The 17,926-nt window shown below is 45.8% G+C and overlaps 1 protein-coding gene across 12 annotated transcripts in view; it reads right to left on the bottom strand.

Moving 5' to 3' along the window:
* Positions 1-17,926, bottom strand: part of TEAD1 (TEA domain transcription factor 1) — a 248,569-nt gene that overhangs the window by 51,711 nt on the left and 178,932 nt on the right. For 7 of the 12 annotated variants that reach the window (XM_073216225.1, XM_037026415.2, XM_073216219.1 and 4 more), the window contains 5 exons: positions 9,090-9,101; positions 8,174-8,308; positions 7,001-7,047; positions 6,062-6,123; positions 4,954-5,078 (listed from right to left, as the gene is read on the bottom strand). In XM_073216225.1, the coding sequence (XP_073072326.1) occupies positions 4,954-5,078; positions 6,062-6,123; positions 7,001-7,047; positions 8,174-8,308; positions 9,090-9,101 (381 nt within the window). The remainder of the gene's footprint in view (positions 1-4,953; positions 5,079-6,061; positions 6,124-7,000; positions 7,048-8,173; positions 8,309-9,089; positions 9,102-17,926) is intronic. The other 5 variants (XM_073216217.1, XM_073216221.1, XM_073216220.1 and 2 more) reach the window with 1 other exon arrangement.

Below are 17,926 nucleotides of genomic sequence, written 5' to 3'. Positions count from 1 at the left end.
CAGGGGTCTGCCAGCTGGGGAGCAGGATGTGGCTGGGCTGCAGGGGGTGGAGGAGGGCAAGAAAGGAACCTGCCAGGCGCCAGGGTAGCGGTGGAGGAATTCTGCTAGGATTTATCAGGAAAATCACTCTCCATGCACGTACAGGATTCAGTTTAACTTCACCCAGGTTTTCATTTTCCTAGGGGAGCAGCCACCTAACTCAGCCCCTAGGAACTGGGCCCCCATTTCAGGAGAGGTACTTTTAAACAGCTCACCCTGGGGGGAGGATCTTGCACTTAATAGTTGAAGTCCTTCGATATGCAACATTGAAATTTTGCAGAAAGTGTATTTCCAAGCATTACTAACCACTTCTAAAATAGTCTTTGTTTTTAGGTTCTTGCTTCCTTTCTTCACCCTCTGCTGTTTTTCTCTTAGCTTCTAGTGAAGCCAAAGGTAACAGAGGGACTGACTGACTTGCTGGTTCTCCACCAATGTAAACAACCACCGACTGGGAAAATGCCGCCGTCTGGTTGATACATGGTGCAGAGCCAGCAGGGGGCGCTCACCCCCCAGATTATCCTTCTTTAGGGCCCTCCCCAGATCAGTCTTCCTTTGGCGCTTTACAGATAACAGGCCACAAAACACTCTTCAGATACGCATGGATCCTACAACCTTTGGTCACAATCTCAGGACACAGAGTCAGCAGACCTGGATCTCAATCCCATTTCCAGTGTCCCTTAGCTGCCAAACACTGGCAGGCTAAACCATGGAATTAAATAAAATAACGCAGAGTGGTGGCTGTCACCAAAACTGCTACCACTGACGGCACTTCTGTTAGCACGTGCACTGCCACCACGGCAGAGTCATGGGGTCCATGGTGGTGGCAATGGTGACATGTAGTAAACCCGAGTGAATTTCTAGAAGAGCTGGTCCTAGAGGAGGCCAACAGGGGGCTGAGAACTGGGCAAACCAGGTTTTCCTCTTGGCTTTGTGGCCACCCAAGTATGCAGTCATACCTTATCTCCCGGAGCACCAAGCAGAGGAGAGCCCAGTCCTGGCCACAGCCCCTGATTGGCTGTAAGATAGCAATCTCTCCAAGCCTCTTCCAGAAACAGGAATAGAATTACCTACCTTTCAGGGCTGATAAGGAAGAAAGAAATCCCTAATGAAAATAGCAGTGCTCCTGGCTCATTAATTGATCAGTGTAGTTAGTCAGCAGTACCTATACCCCCATCACTCTGGCGAGCCTAGGCTGTTATAAACATGCGAGAGGAAATGTGTGCACATGGCTCTTGTAGACAAAGGTTTGGAGAACCCAAGTGCAGAGTTTAATTTGTTTAGAGGCCTTCATTTGTCACTTCATTGACTTCCTTATCAAGTTAATGATTCATGTTTGACATTAAATTTTAAGTACACTATATCCAAATTTGTTAAAATGTACCAGTGGGATTTATCTTTGATGGCTTTAAATTTTCCTACAGTTGAGGCACAAAAGTGAAATTAAAGTGTGAGAAGCCCCAAAAAGTCTGAGAGCCAAAGAAGCCATATGCTACAAGTTTTGCAATGAGACCTTGGTGTTGAAGTGCCATTACACGGTCCTTGTAGCAACTTGTGTTTGCAAAATAAAACACATATGATGTAATTTGAGAAGCTGGTGCTTCAGATAGTGTCAAAATGCTTTAAATCATTTGTTAATTCTCCCCATTTAGAATTATTCAATCATCTTTTTTTCAAGGTCTCCCACTTCCTATAGCACAACCACCATCCTTCAGGCCATCATGTTTCCACTAAAATCAAACACATATGCTATTCACAATCTGTCACACAGTCACTTGAATACATTAAATTCATTTGTACGTCACTGCAAAACAAGTGTTCATAGCACAGGAATATTAGAAGTGACACTAGCAAGTGAGGCTGATGTTATACAGGAAAATAACTTCACAATGGTGTTACAACTTTGGTTGGCATTATCTGATAGGTTTAATTTAAAATCATAATATGCTAGAAACATCAACCTGTATATCAGAAGCTATTATTATTTGCTGGCATGATACTTTTTAGATCTGAAGAGCAAGTAACTTTCGACTGGGAAGCAGGACAGTTGCTTCACATAAGCACTTACTATTAGCTCACATACTGTGTGTGTAGCTCGGGCGGGTGATTCCTGTTTGTCTTCTCCACTGGAAGAGAGAGCCTCCATGAGAGTGAGGACTTATGTTTTCTCTGCTCTTGAATCCCTAACACCTGAAACAGTGGCTGGCATGTAGTAAATGCTTAAGAAGTATTTACTGAATGAATTTCTTTCAGTCTCCCAACTCATGTCCCCCTAAAATACAATTATTTTCTCAAGAAGCCAAAGGGTGTCGACTCACTCCAGGCCTTGTATTGATTTCAGGACGTTTGAAGTCATGTGTTGGAGTTCAATCTACAAAGCCAAGGCTTGTCATTCATCAGGAAGGCCAAATCCAGGTGAACCCTTCCGATTATTATGTGTAATCCTGACCACACAAGAAACACATCTCTGGACTTGGTGGGCCCTGCCTTTCCTGAACTATTCATCGACTTTCACTTAACTGCTTTGTACACTCAGAGCCATTGCTTCTGGAACATTGTTCTCCCTTCTTCTTCCCTACCCGTATCAGACCTCGACGTCTCAGCATTAGGGTTACTGCCTCAAGGAAATCTGCCCTATTTCCTGTTAATTACTCACAGCATTCAGTATTCTTCCTCCCTAGCAGTCACCACACTTTGCGGTGACTTCTTGTGTGATTACTGCTTTTTGTGTCTTCCTGCTATAGATGTGACACTCCACGGGGCGGACAGTGGCTGCACAGCACGAGGCCCCTCCTTGGTCCAGCGCTTTGTCCATACAGGTGTTCCTGAGTGTTTATAGAATGGGGAGAATGAACCTATCCGTGATGCAGTGTGAAGCCCAATGAACACTGACACAACAGAAAGAGGAACTGGGCCTCGTGGGCTTTCCCAGTTCCATAACTGCAGAGAAAAGTCACAAGGAGGGGGCTGCCATGGGCTCTTTAAATTAAAACAAAATTTTTTATTGTGTAAAATATTCTAGTTTTTTAAATGAGGAAAACAACTACAATCTTGGAGCTTTTGCTTCCCAGTGCCTTAGATATCTATTCCTAAAAAAAAAAAAAAAAAATGGTTGCAAGCAGAGAGAGAGAGAGGTGTAGACTGAATACACAATTCAAGAGACCTTCAAAATTAGTGGTGGTCTAGAGTAGTACAAAGATTACACTGAAATAGATTTGGGCTCCTGTTCCCTCTGCTTATTGGCTAAATATCCTAAGTCATTGAATGTGATTGGGCCTCAGTTTCTTCATCTGTAAAATGGGGGAAACAGAACCTACTTCGCAGGGTGCTATGACAAAATGAAATAATCAACTACTAAGTACTCTGTAGGCAATGAGGTGTCATACAAACATGAATACTAAAAGCAGAAGTGTTATCTGGGCTAACGCTCAGCCTTTAGCCAAAGCATCACTTCAATTTCCAGAAAGAGGGAGCAAAGAATCACAAAGGTAATCTTTTAATTTCAATATCCCTTACAAATAAGGAGTTTAAGCCATCACCATCGCCCTCCTTATAAAACTACTCAGCCACTTGCGAGTGATCAACCGGCCTTCCCTTCTTTGGCCTCAATAACCTCATTTCCTGTACCTGCCTTGACAGGCCCAAGAAGACTTTTTATCTCTTTCTTCATTTTTTTCCCCCCTAATTTTGGAGCATGGCTTATTTTTCTACCAGCTCCAAGAGTTCACAATTCATAGGCAGAAATGTCGATGGGCTACATGTGGATCCCTTAGTCTCCACTCTGGCGAGGGCTGGTAGAAATCCCTCACTCACAGCGTTTCCCCACTCCTGCCATCAGAGCTGAGTACCAATACTCCCAGGAGGGTTGCCTCCAATAGTTCAGTATCTTAGTTAATTTACAGCAGAAGGCAAATCCATCCATGACACTTCTTTCCTGGTAACAGAATGATGGCAAGGTGGTGCATATACACGAACGATGGGACCTCTGTGCTTTGGGCGGCCCCTGAAATCAGTGCAGTGGGGTGAGATGGAGATTAGGGAAAGGAGCTGGTGAGGATCCTGGAGACCAACTCAGGATTTCTCCTTCTCTGCCTTGGGCTCACCCACATACAGATGCAATGTTTAGACTCACAGCCAAGGAGTGGGAGTGAAGAAAGGGTCTTGGGCTTGGTGGGTGGGAAAGAAGGGAGGCTCACAGACGTAAATGGTGGGCCCGACTGGGAAACAATGGGTTGATGGGCACTAGAGGGGCGGGGAGATAGAAAAGAAGGCAAATGACAAATAGGTCCAGATGCCAATGTTACTGCTTTTTATGAGTATTATACATAGTGCATTGCATTCTAAGCCAAACCACTAAATACCAGTTGGTTACTTCCTGTTAAAAAGATAACCTGCTAATCTTGAGAAAACACAGACTTTGAAAGGCAGTACAGAAAGAATAATGGCTAAATGTTTAGGCTTGAGTTTTAAAGACATGACTTTGAATCTCTAATCCACCAGACAGTAACTGTGTGACTTGAGGGAAATGACTTAACATCTCTGTTTCCTTGGACAGTACCAACCATTAGAGGGATTTTGTGAAGATAAAATGTGACCATATATATAACTAGCTTTACAGTCACACAGCAAGGCTCAATGAATGTTACCTGCTGTTACACTTTACTAAACACAAGAGCCTATTAAGGTCCTTCCTTTCAGCTCCAGAGCATCCATAAACACTCTGTGTTAAAATTCTACGTATGTGTCAACAGAAATACCTTTTTGCTTCACTGAAAGGCTGCTTGGCTATTGTTCTGCAAGTCCACTAATTGTCAGGCACAAGGGCAGGGGAAGAGGAGAGAGAGAGAGCAGTGTGAGGGTGAACAGAAATGGGAAGCAAGCCCTGGAATCAAGGCCCGCCTCGCCGAGCAAACTCACCGAGTCTGGGTCTCGCTGTTGCTCGAGGAAAGCTGAGAACTCCACCAGGCGAAGTTTGGTTGTGCCGATGGAGCGGCCCTGCCAGGCAGGGACTGAGGGAGCTGGGGCTGACGCAGGCTCAAACCCTGTAAGACCAAAGATCACCTTTAAAGCTGGCCATTTGCCTCTCCTTGGGCCTCAGGCCAACACGGGCAAGGCCCTACCAAACAGATGATCCAGAAAGAAGGCCAACAGCCCCTCCACCAGAGCCTAGGTGGTGGTGGGATTCTGGCCAAGGATCCCAGAGGCAGAGGCCAGCCACAGAAGCACCACACACTTGGCTCCAGATAATGCCAATTTCATCTTAGGTTGAGGGCTGTGGCATGAGGATACCTCATCCTGGACAAAAGGGCCTAACTGGGGATCACGGCAAGAGGAGCTCAAGAGTCAGAAGTGAAGCTTCACAAAGGTCCCCTGCAAGCTGCGGCGAGCCGGGCACTTCTCGTGTCTGTGCACCTCCCTTCAGACTGTAGTCATCAGCACCATAGAACATTCTCTCAGAATGCTCCATGGCACTGGGGCACAGAATGAATGCCATTTTCAGCCTGGGAATTCAATAATGGAGAGCAGTTCAACTGAGTAACTCTGTGAATGTGGTGGTGGCGGGAGCAGGTGGGTCGGCTGGATTCACATTTTAAAGTCTGGGCTTCCGTGGAAGCTCTCCTTTAAACAAAGGTACTTGTAATTGAAACCTACTTATCCAAAAAAAGGGTGAGTAAAACCCTATCTGCCCTCAAGACTTGGATTGCCCAATCCGGCCTGTGTCTGAGGAGGAAGGACCTGCAGTCATGTCCTCTGCCAGAGATAAGCCCGGGGCCTGAGTTGAAGGGACCAGGCTCTCTGTTTCTTAAAAAAAAACCTATCTGAAGGGCTCCTGGGAGGTGACTGAGGGGGCTCAGACACCCATGACCTGCCTGAGCTCCAGGCTAACCCTGCTTTAGGAGGGTAGGTCGAAGCAGCGGTGTCCATGGCTCTGCAGGTAAGGGAATGTGCGGCTGTGTAACAATGTGAGAGCCTGGCTGCCAGCTGTGCAGGCCCTCCCCCATGCGGGAGCCCCCCGGAGACTCACCTGGAATGGGGGCTGTGACCGCTGGCTGGATGGGGTAGGCCTGCTGCACGAAGGGCTTGACGCTGGGGACAGAGGGGTGGAGACTATCAGAAACTGCAGCTGCTGCTCCCCAGGCCTGGTCTTGGCCTTCCAGGGTTAAGGACCTGACCAGGGCCCCCCCACCCCCAACTGAAAGGCCCCCTGCTGTAGGTGAGAGCACAGCCCAGGCAGGGCCCCACCAAGACAGAACCGGTTACTCTCTCCAATTAAGCACTGAGACCAAACTGCCAAGCCTCACACCAGCTCAGTGGTCGAGGGGGATAGACATCAGCCTGACCTGCCCATGCTATGACATCTAACTCTGAACCTCCCGTCCCTACAGAGACCAAGGTCAGTGGTCACCAGTTTCAGGCAAAGTCTGGGACATGCTTCAGGTTCTCCTTCTCTAGGCCAACACGGCTCAAGTTCTTTTGAGAATATATGGGCAGGATTTCCTTTCTGCTTTTATCCCAGTCTACCCTTACCGTCCAGTTTCCTGAACTGGCTTCCCTTGCCCTCAAAGCATCAGTAGGATTTTCTAATAGCTGTCCTTCCCCTAGGAAAAGCCTGAATGGAATGGGCTATCGGGTCACCTCCACTGCCCTCTCCTAGGAAGGTTCTTTGCAGTAAGACCCCTCAGGCTCTGTCCTCCAAAGCCATGAAGGGCTGGGACCCTCCTCCTGTTTCCAGCTGGATGACCACTAAGACGTAAGATGGGAGTGAGGAGCTTACACCTCCCAGATCTGAGCTGTGTCTTTGCTGCATCCACCCCATTAGATAACAATGGGGGATGACTTTGGTGGTCTTGGGTTAAATGTCCTTGCTCTCCCAAGCCCCAGGCAGTCTGGTCCTGAGAAAATGCTACCAGGGTGGGCTGTGACTGGTCCCCTGTTGTCAACGCCGGCCCCTCCTCAGACTTACTCTTGTGAGGATCCTGGCTGCCCTGTTTGTATCATTCCCGGCCAGAACTGGAAGGCAAAATGCAAGAGGCTTCAGGATTACGAGTTCCTTTCAAAGCACAGTTCAGGATGTCTGTGCATTGCAACCCCTGCTAAATACAGTGGGTTTAGATCACCTCCAGCTGCAGGGACCCTTCCTGTAAACACAGGTGTGTCACTGCTGCCCACAACCTGTAACCTTGACCTGGCAACTCAGGCCCCCCTCTAGCTCCTCTTCCAGATAATCAGAGAGACCAGAGAGCAGTTCTTCGCTGTTCTCCTGGCACGTCACCGAGCCCTAGGTGCAGGGCCCAGCGTCCACAAGTACCTCAGCTGCCTGCTTTATCCACGCTCCCACCTGTCCTTCTTTATCCCTTCCATTCTGAAACACTCGTGTGATATTCTGCCTCCACAGGTCACAGTGCCGTGGGCACTACCAGGAGAGGACAAAGCTCCAAACAAGAGGCTAGGCACCCTGAGAAGCAAGGCAGGCACCTCCTTTGCTGTGAGCTTCCCTGCGGCTTCTGGTGCATGCTGACTCACACTGGAGCCGCAGCTCCATGTGAAGGTACATAAGAAAGTCTTAAGGCTTTCTTTGAGTCCCGAGGTCACTATCCACCTGATCATGATCAAACTGCTCAAACCCTTGTTGTGTTACTCAGTAACCTCAGTTTTCTTTTTTCTCATCTGTAAGATGGCAACAAGAGGCATTTAGGATCCAGGTGAGGATTAAATGAAATTATAGCATTAAGCTTCTCAGCCCCTGGTAGGTACAAAATGAAAATGGTAACAGAATACTTGGTCCCTGAGGGGCTAGTTGCCATAAAGTGACCCTGAGGACACAGAGCCAGACCAGGGAAAAGAGGCAGATCACAGCCCCGAAGGGCACCAGAAAGGTGATACTAATTCCACGTCCTCAGGGACTAAGGGTCCCTTCACCTTCCTTCTCTCTCCCCCACCCCTCCCCTTCTCTCTCCAACTCCTTTCCTTTGTTTCTCTCCCAGTTTGTGTCTATGGTCTATCAGTTCACCACAAGTTGGTCTTTCCCTCTGTTGCACCTGATACAATAACAAGTACCAGGTGGACAGCCTCATGCTGGCCCATGGCAACCCCATGCGCCCGGGGCCATCATCACTGGGTCTGGCTCGTGACTTACCCCCGGCGCCCCTGGGAAGGTGGGGCGCGGGATCCCAGGCAGCCCCAGCTTGTTGTGAATGGCAGTGGCCGATACAATCTGGGCTGACGACATGGCGGCCATGTGCTGCAGGGCCTTATCCTTTGCAGTCTGATCCTTGAAGGTGACAGTGACACACAGACTTAATATATAACACATGGCTACCAGGCAGCTTAAACAGGCACAGCCACGAGCACATGGACTGAAATACAGAGCCACAAGAGAGGCCGGAAAAGCAAACATGCATGGATAAATAAACACAGCCAGAAGGCTAAAACACACTCAACCTACTGTAACTCTGAACATTTGCTGAGACTACCCAGTGGCAAGGCTTAGAATAAATTTTTAAAATCCATTTTCCAACAGAACGGGAAGCCTCCAAGTGGACAACGTATTTATTTTTCCAGCTTCCAAAGGGAGATTTCTCCAATTACTTAACACACTCAAGGAAATTTTTTTAAGAGGCCCTGCTTTTCAGCATATAGATAGGAGGAGGGGTGAGAAAAAAGGTGTGGTTGGGGACCTGGGGTAGGACCATCCAGAGCATGGGGAGGCCCTGTCTTTCTGTGCTGTCATGGGGCCACAGTCCGGGAGGCCCTGGCGGACACGTGGTTGGGGAGGCTCAGAAGCAGCAGGGCAGATGAGGGGTGGGGGGGGCGATGACGGGGCCAAGCAGCATGCTGGCGGGGCGCATGCTTTCTCAGGTATCCCTGTGGGGGACTAGGGCTACACAGGTTCTTTCTATGGCCAAGAACAAGGGACACTATGAGGTTAAGTGGTCCTCCTTTTCCTAAATGGGTCTTTTCTAAAAAAGCCAAGGCTGGTAACACAAAGCTAGCCAAAAAGTCTGCCAAGCACAGCTAAAATACAGAATACTCAATTTGGTGAACATACTTACCATGCTTGTTACCTGGATATAACAATAAAGAATTTGTTAAAAGGATTGTGTACAAAAGCAGGTTATTTTTCTTTTTCATTTAAAAAATATATATGTATACAAACACATCATATGTGGGTACAATAAAAATGCATAGGAGTGTGGATTTTTTTTCACATTTTAGGAGGAATGTGTGACCCACATAACTATCTAGAAGGGTAATTACCAACAATTCAACAATCAAGAAGTACCACCACCTCCTTCGAGCTGGTTCTGGGCTTCTCCAGGACAGGTAGAGAAATGGTCAGATCCCTAGTATGAGGAGTGTGCTGGGCCCTGATGATAAAGGCAGGGCTTCATGCTTGGTAAACATGTCACGGTTCCTGGCTGCTAGGAGGTCTATACAATCTATCCCATGCCCAGATCAAAGCAGCAATGAAATGGTGACATCAGAATAAAGAGTTTCCTGCCATTCAGAGTTCAGACAGTGAGTGAAGGTGAAGGGAAGCTTCAGACTAAGACACTGACCACCAGCTGGGAGGTAGCAGAGGAATTTTCCCAGATAATGAATAAACGTGCTGAGGTGCTAAAGGTAAGGCCAAATGGAGAAACTGAAAAGAAAAAAATGAAAGCCTGCGAGACACCTACTGGGGGCTTCTAACAAAGATCAATTAGGTGCTCCCACGGTGCAGAGACCACTCTGCCCCATAACTGCCAGGAGCACCATGGAAATTTTCAAGCTTTTATCACCCCTTGTAAACACTTGCATAAAATTGTGTAATTTATACATTTCTCTAGCTCTCAACTGAAAAAACAGTGAGCTTTGTATAACAGCCCTTTGGGGATGCCACATGGTCATCATGAGCACCTGTAAGGGGACATGCAGCAGCTGGGTGATGCCATGAGGAGCTTGCAGGATGGCTGGTCCCCAACAGATGGACCTCAAGCGACCAGAGTGGGGTTTCTGCTGCCTCTAGTCAGATTGCATTCTTTGAGTTGAGGCCTTTGTTTGCTAATCTGCTGAATGTTCTACCTAAACCTTCAAGATCCTAAACATTTCAGATAATGAGATGCCCAAAAGACAGAACTTGGAGTTGGTGGAATTTTATCATAAACTGGGCTGTGAAAATGTCCTAAGGCCAAACTGAGCCCAACACACACAGAGCCTACTCAGCGCCAGTCAGTGATTGCCACCTGCCCATCGTCCCCTCAGAGGGTGAGCCACACACACTGAGCAGGGAACCCAGATCCGGTCACACTTATTCCCTCCCTTGTCAAGAGCACCTTGACAGCAATACAAACTGCCAACTTCCCTTTGGACCAGTCCTGTGGACTCCAGCCCCTCAACCCCTCAACCCCTCAACCCCTCAACCCCTCATGAGAGGGTATAAACGCCATCAGGGTGATTCCTAACCGAAGGCGGAGGTGTTAACAGTAGGCACATTCCCCAGCAAGGAACAAGCCTTACAGTTCTCTAGGGCCCGGGCTAGAGGAGCGGGGCCAACAGCAGCCCAGACTTCTTGCTTGCCTGGTGATACAAATTCTGAGGAGTGGCTACAAAAGAGCTGCAGGCTTGGCTCTGTTCCAAAAATATGTCATGGAGTCACTCTCAGACCTGACACTATGACAGGGGCGATTCTCCTGGCCCAAAGACACAGTGTGCTTGTGTGCACTTGGGTGGGGTGACCAAGGAGTTCAAAGTCCAGGTCCAAATGGAAATGAACTCCCTCCATCTTTGTCACCCACTCTAAGTCTCTTAGGGTGACTTGAGATACTTCCCATTGCTAGGCTAACCGAAGAGTTCTTCAAAATGTTTATGGAAATTTGATACTTGTCTTTTTTAAACTGGGACATTAGTCAATGAACAAAGGAGGAAAGTCCCCAGTTTTGCTGTTTATGTCACACAGTTCCAGAACATGGTCTTTTCTTTTGCTAAATAAAGTAAGGGTTGACTCTCTTATACCCAGCATTCCAGGAGGTACCTGAATGAAAACAAAAGTTCAAAAGCAGGAGAGCAAATCAATTGCTCTTTCCACACCAATTTGCTCTGTACCCGTAAAAGATAATTACCTACCCAGGAGCCTGGACACCTGATTCCAAACCTGGGTCTGCCTGCCATTAATGGTTTATAGTACCTTGGGCAAGTCATTTAACACTAATTTTCTTAATCTACAAAATAAAGAGCTGCACCTTGTTCTCTAAAGCCCTCTGGTTCTAAAAGTATTTGTAGCTATGAGTGTGAGTTTCATTTTAAGCAAATACATCTTAATACATATAACCAAAACCCCTCGTGAAAAGAGAGCAAGATGTTAAAATTTGGGCAGCTCCTAGCCATCTATCCTAATAAGAGAAAGCCAAGCGTGCTGAGGAAATTTTATCTCAAGGAGAGGTTCTTTCTGTACTTGACCTACCTATTTGAGAATAGGCAATTTTCTACAAACGGACTGAACTGTCTATATCAGTGAATTCCCACCTTTTGTAGTAGAGACACTCTGACTACTCATTTAATCTTATAACATCACCTTTTATCTATGATTCACATATGAAAATTAAAACGATTACAGTTTTTTGTTTAAAATCTAAAGTAACCTTGCAGATGATAAGCACCACCAGGTATACCTCAAAATCAGAACTGAGAGCTTGGCTGTAGACCCACTTACCCTGAAATGGAGTACGGAAGGATGCTAAGCTAAGAGATTTCAATGGAAGGATCTCTAAACTGTCATTTTTGAACTAGAAATAGATGCCTGTTTTTGAAGAAATTTTAACTCTATCAGACCTGAGTAAATTGCTTCTCTGTGTCATCTAGTCTAATATCCTAGACTTTTTAAACATGCCACTCTAGCCTCACCACTCACCCCCAGGTGAAAAAGAGAAACGGGTGGGGGCATCGTTGTTCTGTCCAAGTAACTGAGACTTAAGTAAGTTAAAAAATGCGTGCTTCATTTGTACTCCATATTAATTTGATTCTCAGATGTTTTCAAACCAACATTTCTGAGATGGGGATGAGATTTACAAAGGACGAACACACTGTTTATCTTGAAAAACTGTTAAGTCAACATCGAGTTTTCATCTATGATGTCTTAGATTACAGGTAATAAATACTCTGAGTGTGTGCACGTGTACATATGAGCATGTGTGAAGAAAAACGTGTTCTAGGAAAAGCTGAGACAACTTCACACAGATTACTCCTTATTTCTGATTTTAAGCCCCTCTGTGAATGTTTGCGGAGTGGGGAAACAAAAGGCGGAACTCCCTTTTCCAACCAAACCCTAACTTACACCCATGACCTGAACTGTGGAAAATGTTTATGGAACCGGAAACATAGGGCTGAAATTGTTGACGGGGTGCTAAGAACAAATGGCCCATCTAACTGAAGCAATCTAATTTGGGGTGCATGTCTCAGTACCCATTAGACTTCTTTCCCTATCCAATTTCTGGCACAGCATGCTGCCAATAGCCTGACTGCCTGAGCCACACCGGTCCAGCAGGCTGTGTCATGCATAAACTCATCAGCCTGAAGCCTTTCAAACTGTTATTGTTACTAAGTAAATAGGCTTTCATATTTCATGAAGCACAGAGAGGCTGCTGCTCCCACTCTGGGTTCCGAAGACTGCCTCTTTTTTATGGCTGAAATACACACAATGTTTGGAAAGTGTCTACATGTAATATACATGACAGGAGAGCAGCCAGGCAGCCCTGTCACAGACACACATGGCTAAGGTGGTGTGCTCTTCAAAGTTGAGTACATTTTGTGAATCAGTCTCTGGACAGTATGGCAGTCTTATTCCCCTCTCACTTTCACTTCCTCAGCTTTGGATTATTCTGGGGAATCAATTATCTCACAATTTTTAGGAATTAACCAAAAAAAAATAGAAAGATCATAAACTTGCATGTACAATATAGCTGCCCTACATGGAATTTTCATGAACAGTATACTAAGTTAATATACTCCACACAGTTTATCCAGGGGCCATCATTTCAAAATTTAAAGATTCTAATCAAATTTATTCATATGGAATTCCACTAAAACATCAGGAAAAGCACATAAAATTTTTAAAAAGACCATGGATTCAAAAACTTCTGATAGCTATGAAATGTTTTTCTCCAAATATACTTTCCCAATACTATAAAAATACAGTGTGAGAGGAAAAGATGGCAATTTGCTTGCATAATCACTTACTCAGAGAAAAACCAAACACAGAAAACTTTCTTAAGCAGGTTATTTCTTATCTTGCACTACTGGGATTCACATGACCTCTGCAATTACTAGCAGTAGCCCCTGAGCAGATAAACACCACAAAACTCTGTTGGTTTTGGAGAAAGGATGAAGCACTTGAATTTTTCTAGCCATGATCGCTAATTTGCGTATTATTAGAGAAAGCAGGAGTAAATACAAAAGGGGGCTATTTTGGTCAGGCAAGAGCTAATGCCAAGGAGAGAAGGCACATTCATACTTCTCCTGACTTGCCATGTAATGAATAGCAATTAATTCATCTTATTGTATTTCCAAATGCCAAAGACTCCATTCACATCAAAGAGAAAATTTTCAAGGCTTTTACCATTGTTCATTTTTAAATGTACTGAGCTATATTTAGTATTTTATAACTGTCAATAGTGTTTCCTTCGATTCTGATGGGGGGCTTAGCATCATAAAGGACTGTAGACCAGGTGATCTGTAGGTATGCTTAATGACTCTCCCAGGAAGCTGGGATTTAGGTCAGCTAATGCCAGGTCTGGGTGTTGGGGAGAAGACACCCTTCTGACCTTAACACAGTGGTCTTAACAGAGGTCTGCCCTGAATGCCCGAAGAATCCAAGCTGGCAACAGACCCAAGTTTAGCTCCAGACTGAGTACTAGCTCCCACCACTCATCTTCCCTGGTTAATTCACACATAAAGACACAATGAAAAGAGGCTCCATTGAGGGTAACAATGAAAAGCATCCTGAGCCAGGAAAATGAGCTCTCATCCTTGACCAGCACTCTTTGGGGAGGCAGGGTGACATCATGCACTGAGCTTCGGCTTTGGAGCCAGACAGCCCTGGGATCAAATTCAGACTTGTGATCCGGGGTAAGTCGTTAGCCATGCCGAGCCTCTGCTTCCTCATTTGTAAAGTGAGGAAACAACACTATCAGGACTGCTTTAAGAACTGCATCAAGCACTGCACACAGTGCCCACAGCCTCGCCATTTGGTGGGCTTGCAGTCTAGGAGATTCACGTGCTTGACCAGCCAGGTTCGATCCTGCTCAAGACCAGAAATGCCTCAGAGCCCTGGTTCTGATTACATAATCTTTGGACTCAGTGCTATTCTAACAATGGGATTTCTCTAGGAAGGGATAAAAACGTTGAAAATGGCTTATCTTTTTTTTTTGGTCACACTTAAAAAGAAAATCCATACCTGGCTCAGTTCATACAGAAAGGGAAACGTATTCAGTCCCCCAGCTTACACTGTAAGTTCTGCATGGCCACATCGGTGATGAGAGGTGCTCATTCTGTCACACCCAAGCACAAGAAATTAACTGTCACCAATCTTAGTTGTAACTCGGTGAAATTAAAAACAAGGTAATGAAAATATCATTGAGGAGAGAGGGAACATGCCATGAATGCAAAAGATCTCCCAGAAAACTGGGAGATGCCAGGAAAGGCAGTGTATCACTTCCCCAATGCCTGATGTGGCCAAGCATCTTGGTGCCGGCGCTCAGACAAAGGACATGCTTGTTTTGGGCTGCGTTTGCCCTGGTTACTGCTAATAGCCGACCAATGCTTCAAGGAGCAGAGTGGCCCTGAGAGCCACAGGGAGCGCACCACTGGAGGAAGTGAAGCGTGTCTTCCCTGAGGAAAGACCCATTCCTGGACGAGATCAGTGGTGATACAACCAGGACTTAGCTGTGTGGTCTGCAACAATGCCCCAGAGAAGTTTCTGAACTCTTCAAGACAATTAAATCAACAATTTGAACTTTCAGCTCTCTGCTTATTAGAAAGACTAGCAGATTGGAAAGAATAGCGCCTGTTCAGAAATCAAATCACAAAGGACACCAGTGCCAAGAATAAAGAAAATGGCCACAGGAAGCACATGTAGCTCGTAAATTAGTCACCAACGACTGGACACAATCAGAGAAGCTCAGGCCTTTTTCTGCTCCACTGGGATGATGCCATGTCAGCAAGTATAGGCTTTTCTTCAGTACAAGAGCTTGACATGAAAACATCTACTGCCTAAGATGTATTCCTGCTGCACTGGGGCAGAATGAAAACCTCCTTTCCCCCTAGGACTGTCCGGAGTCATGCGCTTATCAAAACACACTCTAGGCCAGAAGGGGGCCAGTCCATCTTCACAGGAAGGTGGTGGTGGTGGTCCACAGTGCGGGGCAGACTGCAGAGCTTGGCTGAGGCCCCCACAAGCCTCTGAAACCAGCAAATAAAGGACTGCCTTTTTGCTGCTACAGGGGCAAAGGGGCCTCTGGGTGGGGACTGGACAACTTCTTGGGACAACTGAACATAAAGAGGTAAGAGACTCAGAGCAGGAAACTCCAAGCAGGAACTCTGAGTAGCAAAGAGAAGACTGTTTAATGCATGGAGAATATGTCTGCATTCTTGTGCATGCTGGAATAGTAATCCCTGGAGCCTAAAAAAAAAAAAAAAAATAGCTAATGACCTTTTGATGGATCAATTGTGAGTAAAATAATTCCAAGTAGAGAATAATTTTTAACATTGCAGGCCAGTCCTCAGACCATACCACAGTTTTCTGAGATAGGCTGCTGCTTCTCACTGCTCAACTGGAATTCCAGGGAAGGGCTAAACTAGGGGTGGTAGAGGTGACAACAAGGAATGAAAATGGTGTGGGTGTCATGGCTGTAGATGCAGCTGGTGACACAAGGTCCAGGGAGATCTCCAAGTCCCCATCCTTGGAATTTCTGAATGCAATAGACCTATAAGCCACCAGCACACTGTAACTGCATGGATCCATCTTCTACTTTGTGACTAGTATCAGGCTTGGCTACAAAGCTGTGGGTCACCTAAAAACCACCTGTAGAGTGTGAGTCAGAGGATTTTGTCTGGGCAGGGGCCAAACACATGGCGCTCCCATCCCTGAGAAATGATTACCTCAAAGCTAAGCTCTCTTTTAGACTAGCAGTTAGACTCTCTTTTAGACTAGCAGGTGTCCCTTGATACCTGAGCCAAGAAGATTTTTTTTAGTAAGAATATATTAATGTCCAAACTTCTGGCACTCTGGCCCTGGACACCTCACATTTCCTTATCTACCTTAGCAGGCTCTTCAATCTCAACTACTTTGCTGACCCCCACCCCTTCTCCCTGCTGTGCCAGTCCCTCTGCTCCTGAGTCTTCATCTCCTCATGTCACTCCTTGACCACTTCAACCAGCACCTAGGTATTCCTGCCCCAAGCATCTCTCCCTTACGGTTGAAGTCTGTGTCCAAGACCACCCCAAGCTGGTGGCCAAGTCTACCTTGGCACCTTGGCTTAGGCTGCTATAAACTGTAGAGAAAACATCTCATGTTGGTGCTACTGGCTTTAGCAAAACTTCATAGTAAACAATGGGTAAAAATCTAACTTAGTTTTAGGATAGGGGCAAAAGGAAAAGACAGTTTTCATTGGATCTGATTTTCTCAGGGAAATAAATGCCAAAGAAAGATATTGTTGGTGAGGGGTTGGGGGTGGAGATTGAAATTGGGTGGGGAAAGAGGGTAGGGAGAATAGAAAAAAGTAAGAATAATGTTTTGCCATTTGATTTCTTTCCCTTAGAAAAACTTAAAGGAAACAGGTCATAACGAAAATGATCACTTCTGGGGTAGTACAAACATGAACGTTTAATATTTCATTCTCTACACTTTTTCACTTTTAGTTATATTTAAAATCTAGCAACAATAAAAACTTCAGTTAATTTTGATATACGTCCTCTGTTAATTGCCATTACTTTAAAAGAACCCAAGCTTTATTTAATAATCTAAGTATTAAATGTTGCTGTTGAAAAGTTTCAGCATGTACTTTTCAGACTTAATAAGGATAGAACTTTTAAACATAATTTACTCTATTTAAACACAATGAGGAGGAAAGAAGACACAGCAGTCAGAGTGGACTGGGCTGGGGAGCCACCTGAGAGTGACGATAAGGGCAGAAGAGGGCCAGAGCCAGGGCCCAGAGCAAGGGCCCAACAAGGCGGCAGCCCCTGGGCCAGGCCCATCTCTCTCAGACTTCACAGCAGCCCCTGTATTACTCTCTCTGCTCCCAGATTTACCTCCCTCCCAGCTATCCTCCCAAAATGTTTGGAAAGATCTTTCCAAAGCATGAATTCGCATGGCCCCCGAGTGCTCCCTTGGTCCATGGATGCATCTCACGTCTCCATGATGACACCAGACCTCCCTGTTGTGCTCCACCAGGCTCATTCCCCATTCTGCACCTCCAACTAGGTGTGTTCTTCATGGTTCCCCACACCTTGCTGGAAATTATCTGTACTCAGCTCCAATGGTGCCTTCTCCACAAGGCAGTCTTTACTTCTCCCACAGCCAGAGCTGATCATTCTCTTCACCGTGCAGCCTGCACCAGTCTGTCGCATCTCTACAGCAGAGTCCCCCAACTGGGACAATCTACTGGGAAGTCTGTTTCCCCAAACGTAGCCAAAAATGAACGGTCCTCAAGAACAGAGACTCTGCTTACTTAACTTTCTTTGACATCTACTAATAGGTCTACTGGATTCTCAAGGAAAACTTTATTGAACTGAATCAAGTAATCATTTCTGAGCTATTAAGGTTTAAATCTTTGTGGAAATCTTAAACTTTTCTGAAAACAAATTTTGTTTTAAAAACTAAAATTCTCACATTTTGGGGTGATCTGGCTCCCAG

The sequence above is a fragment of the Manis javanica genome, chromosome 11 (genome assembly GCF_040802235.1).
Source record: "Manis javanica isolate MJ-LG chromosome 11, MJ_LKY, whole genome shotgun sequence".
In the NCBI taxonomy this organism is placed as follows: Eukaryota; Metazoa; Chordata; class Mammalia; order Pholidota; family Manidae; genus Manis; species Manis javanica.
Note: the sequence above shows the minus strand (reverse complement) of the source record. Positions and strands in the feature narration are given on the sequence as shown.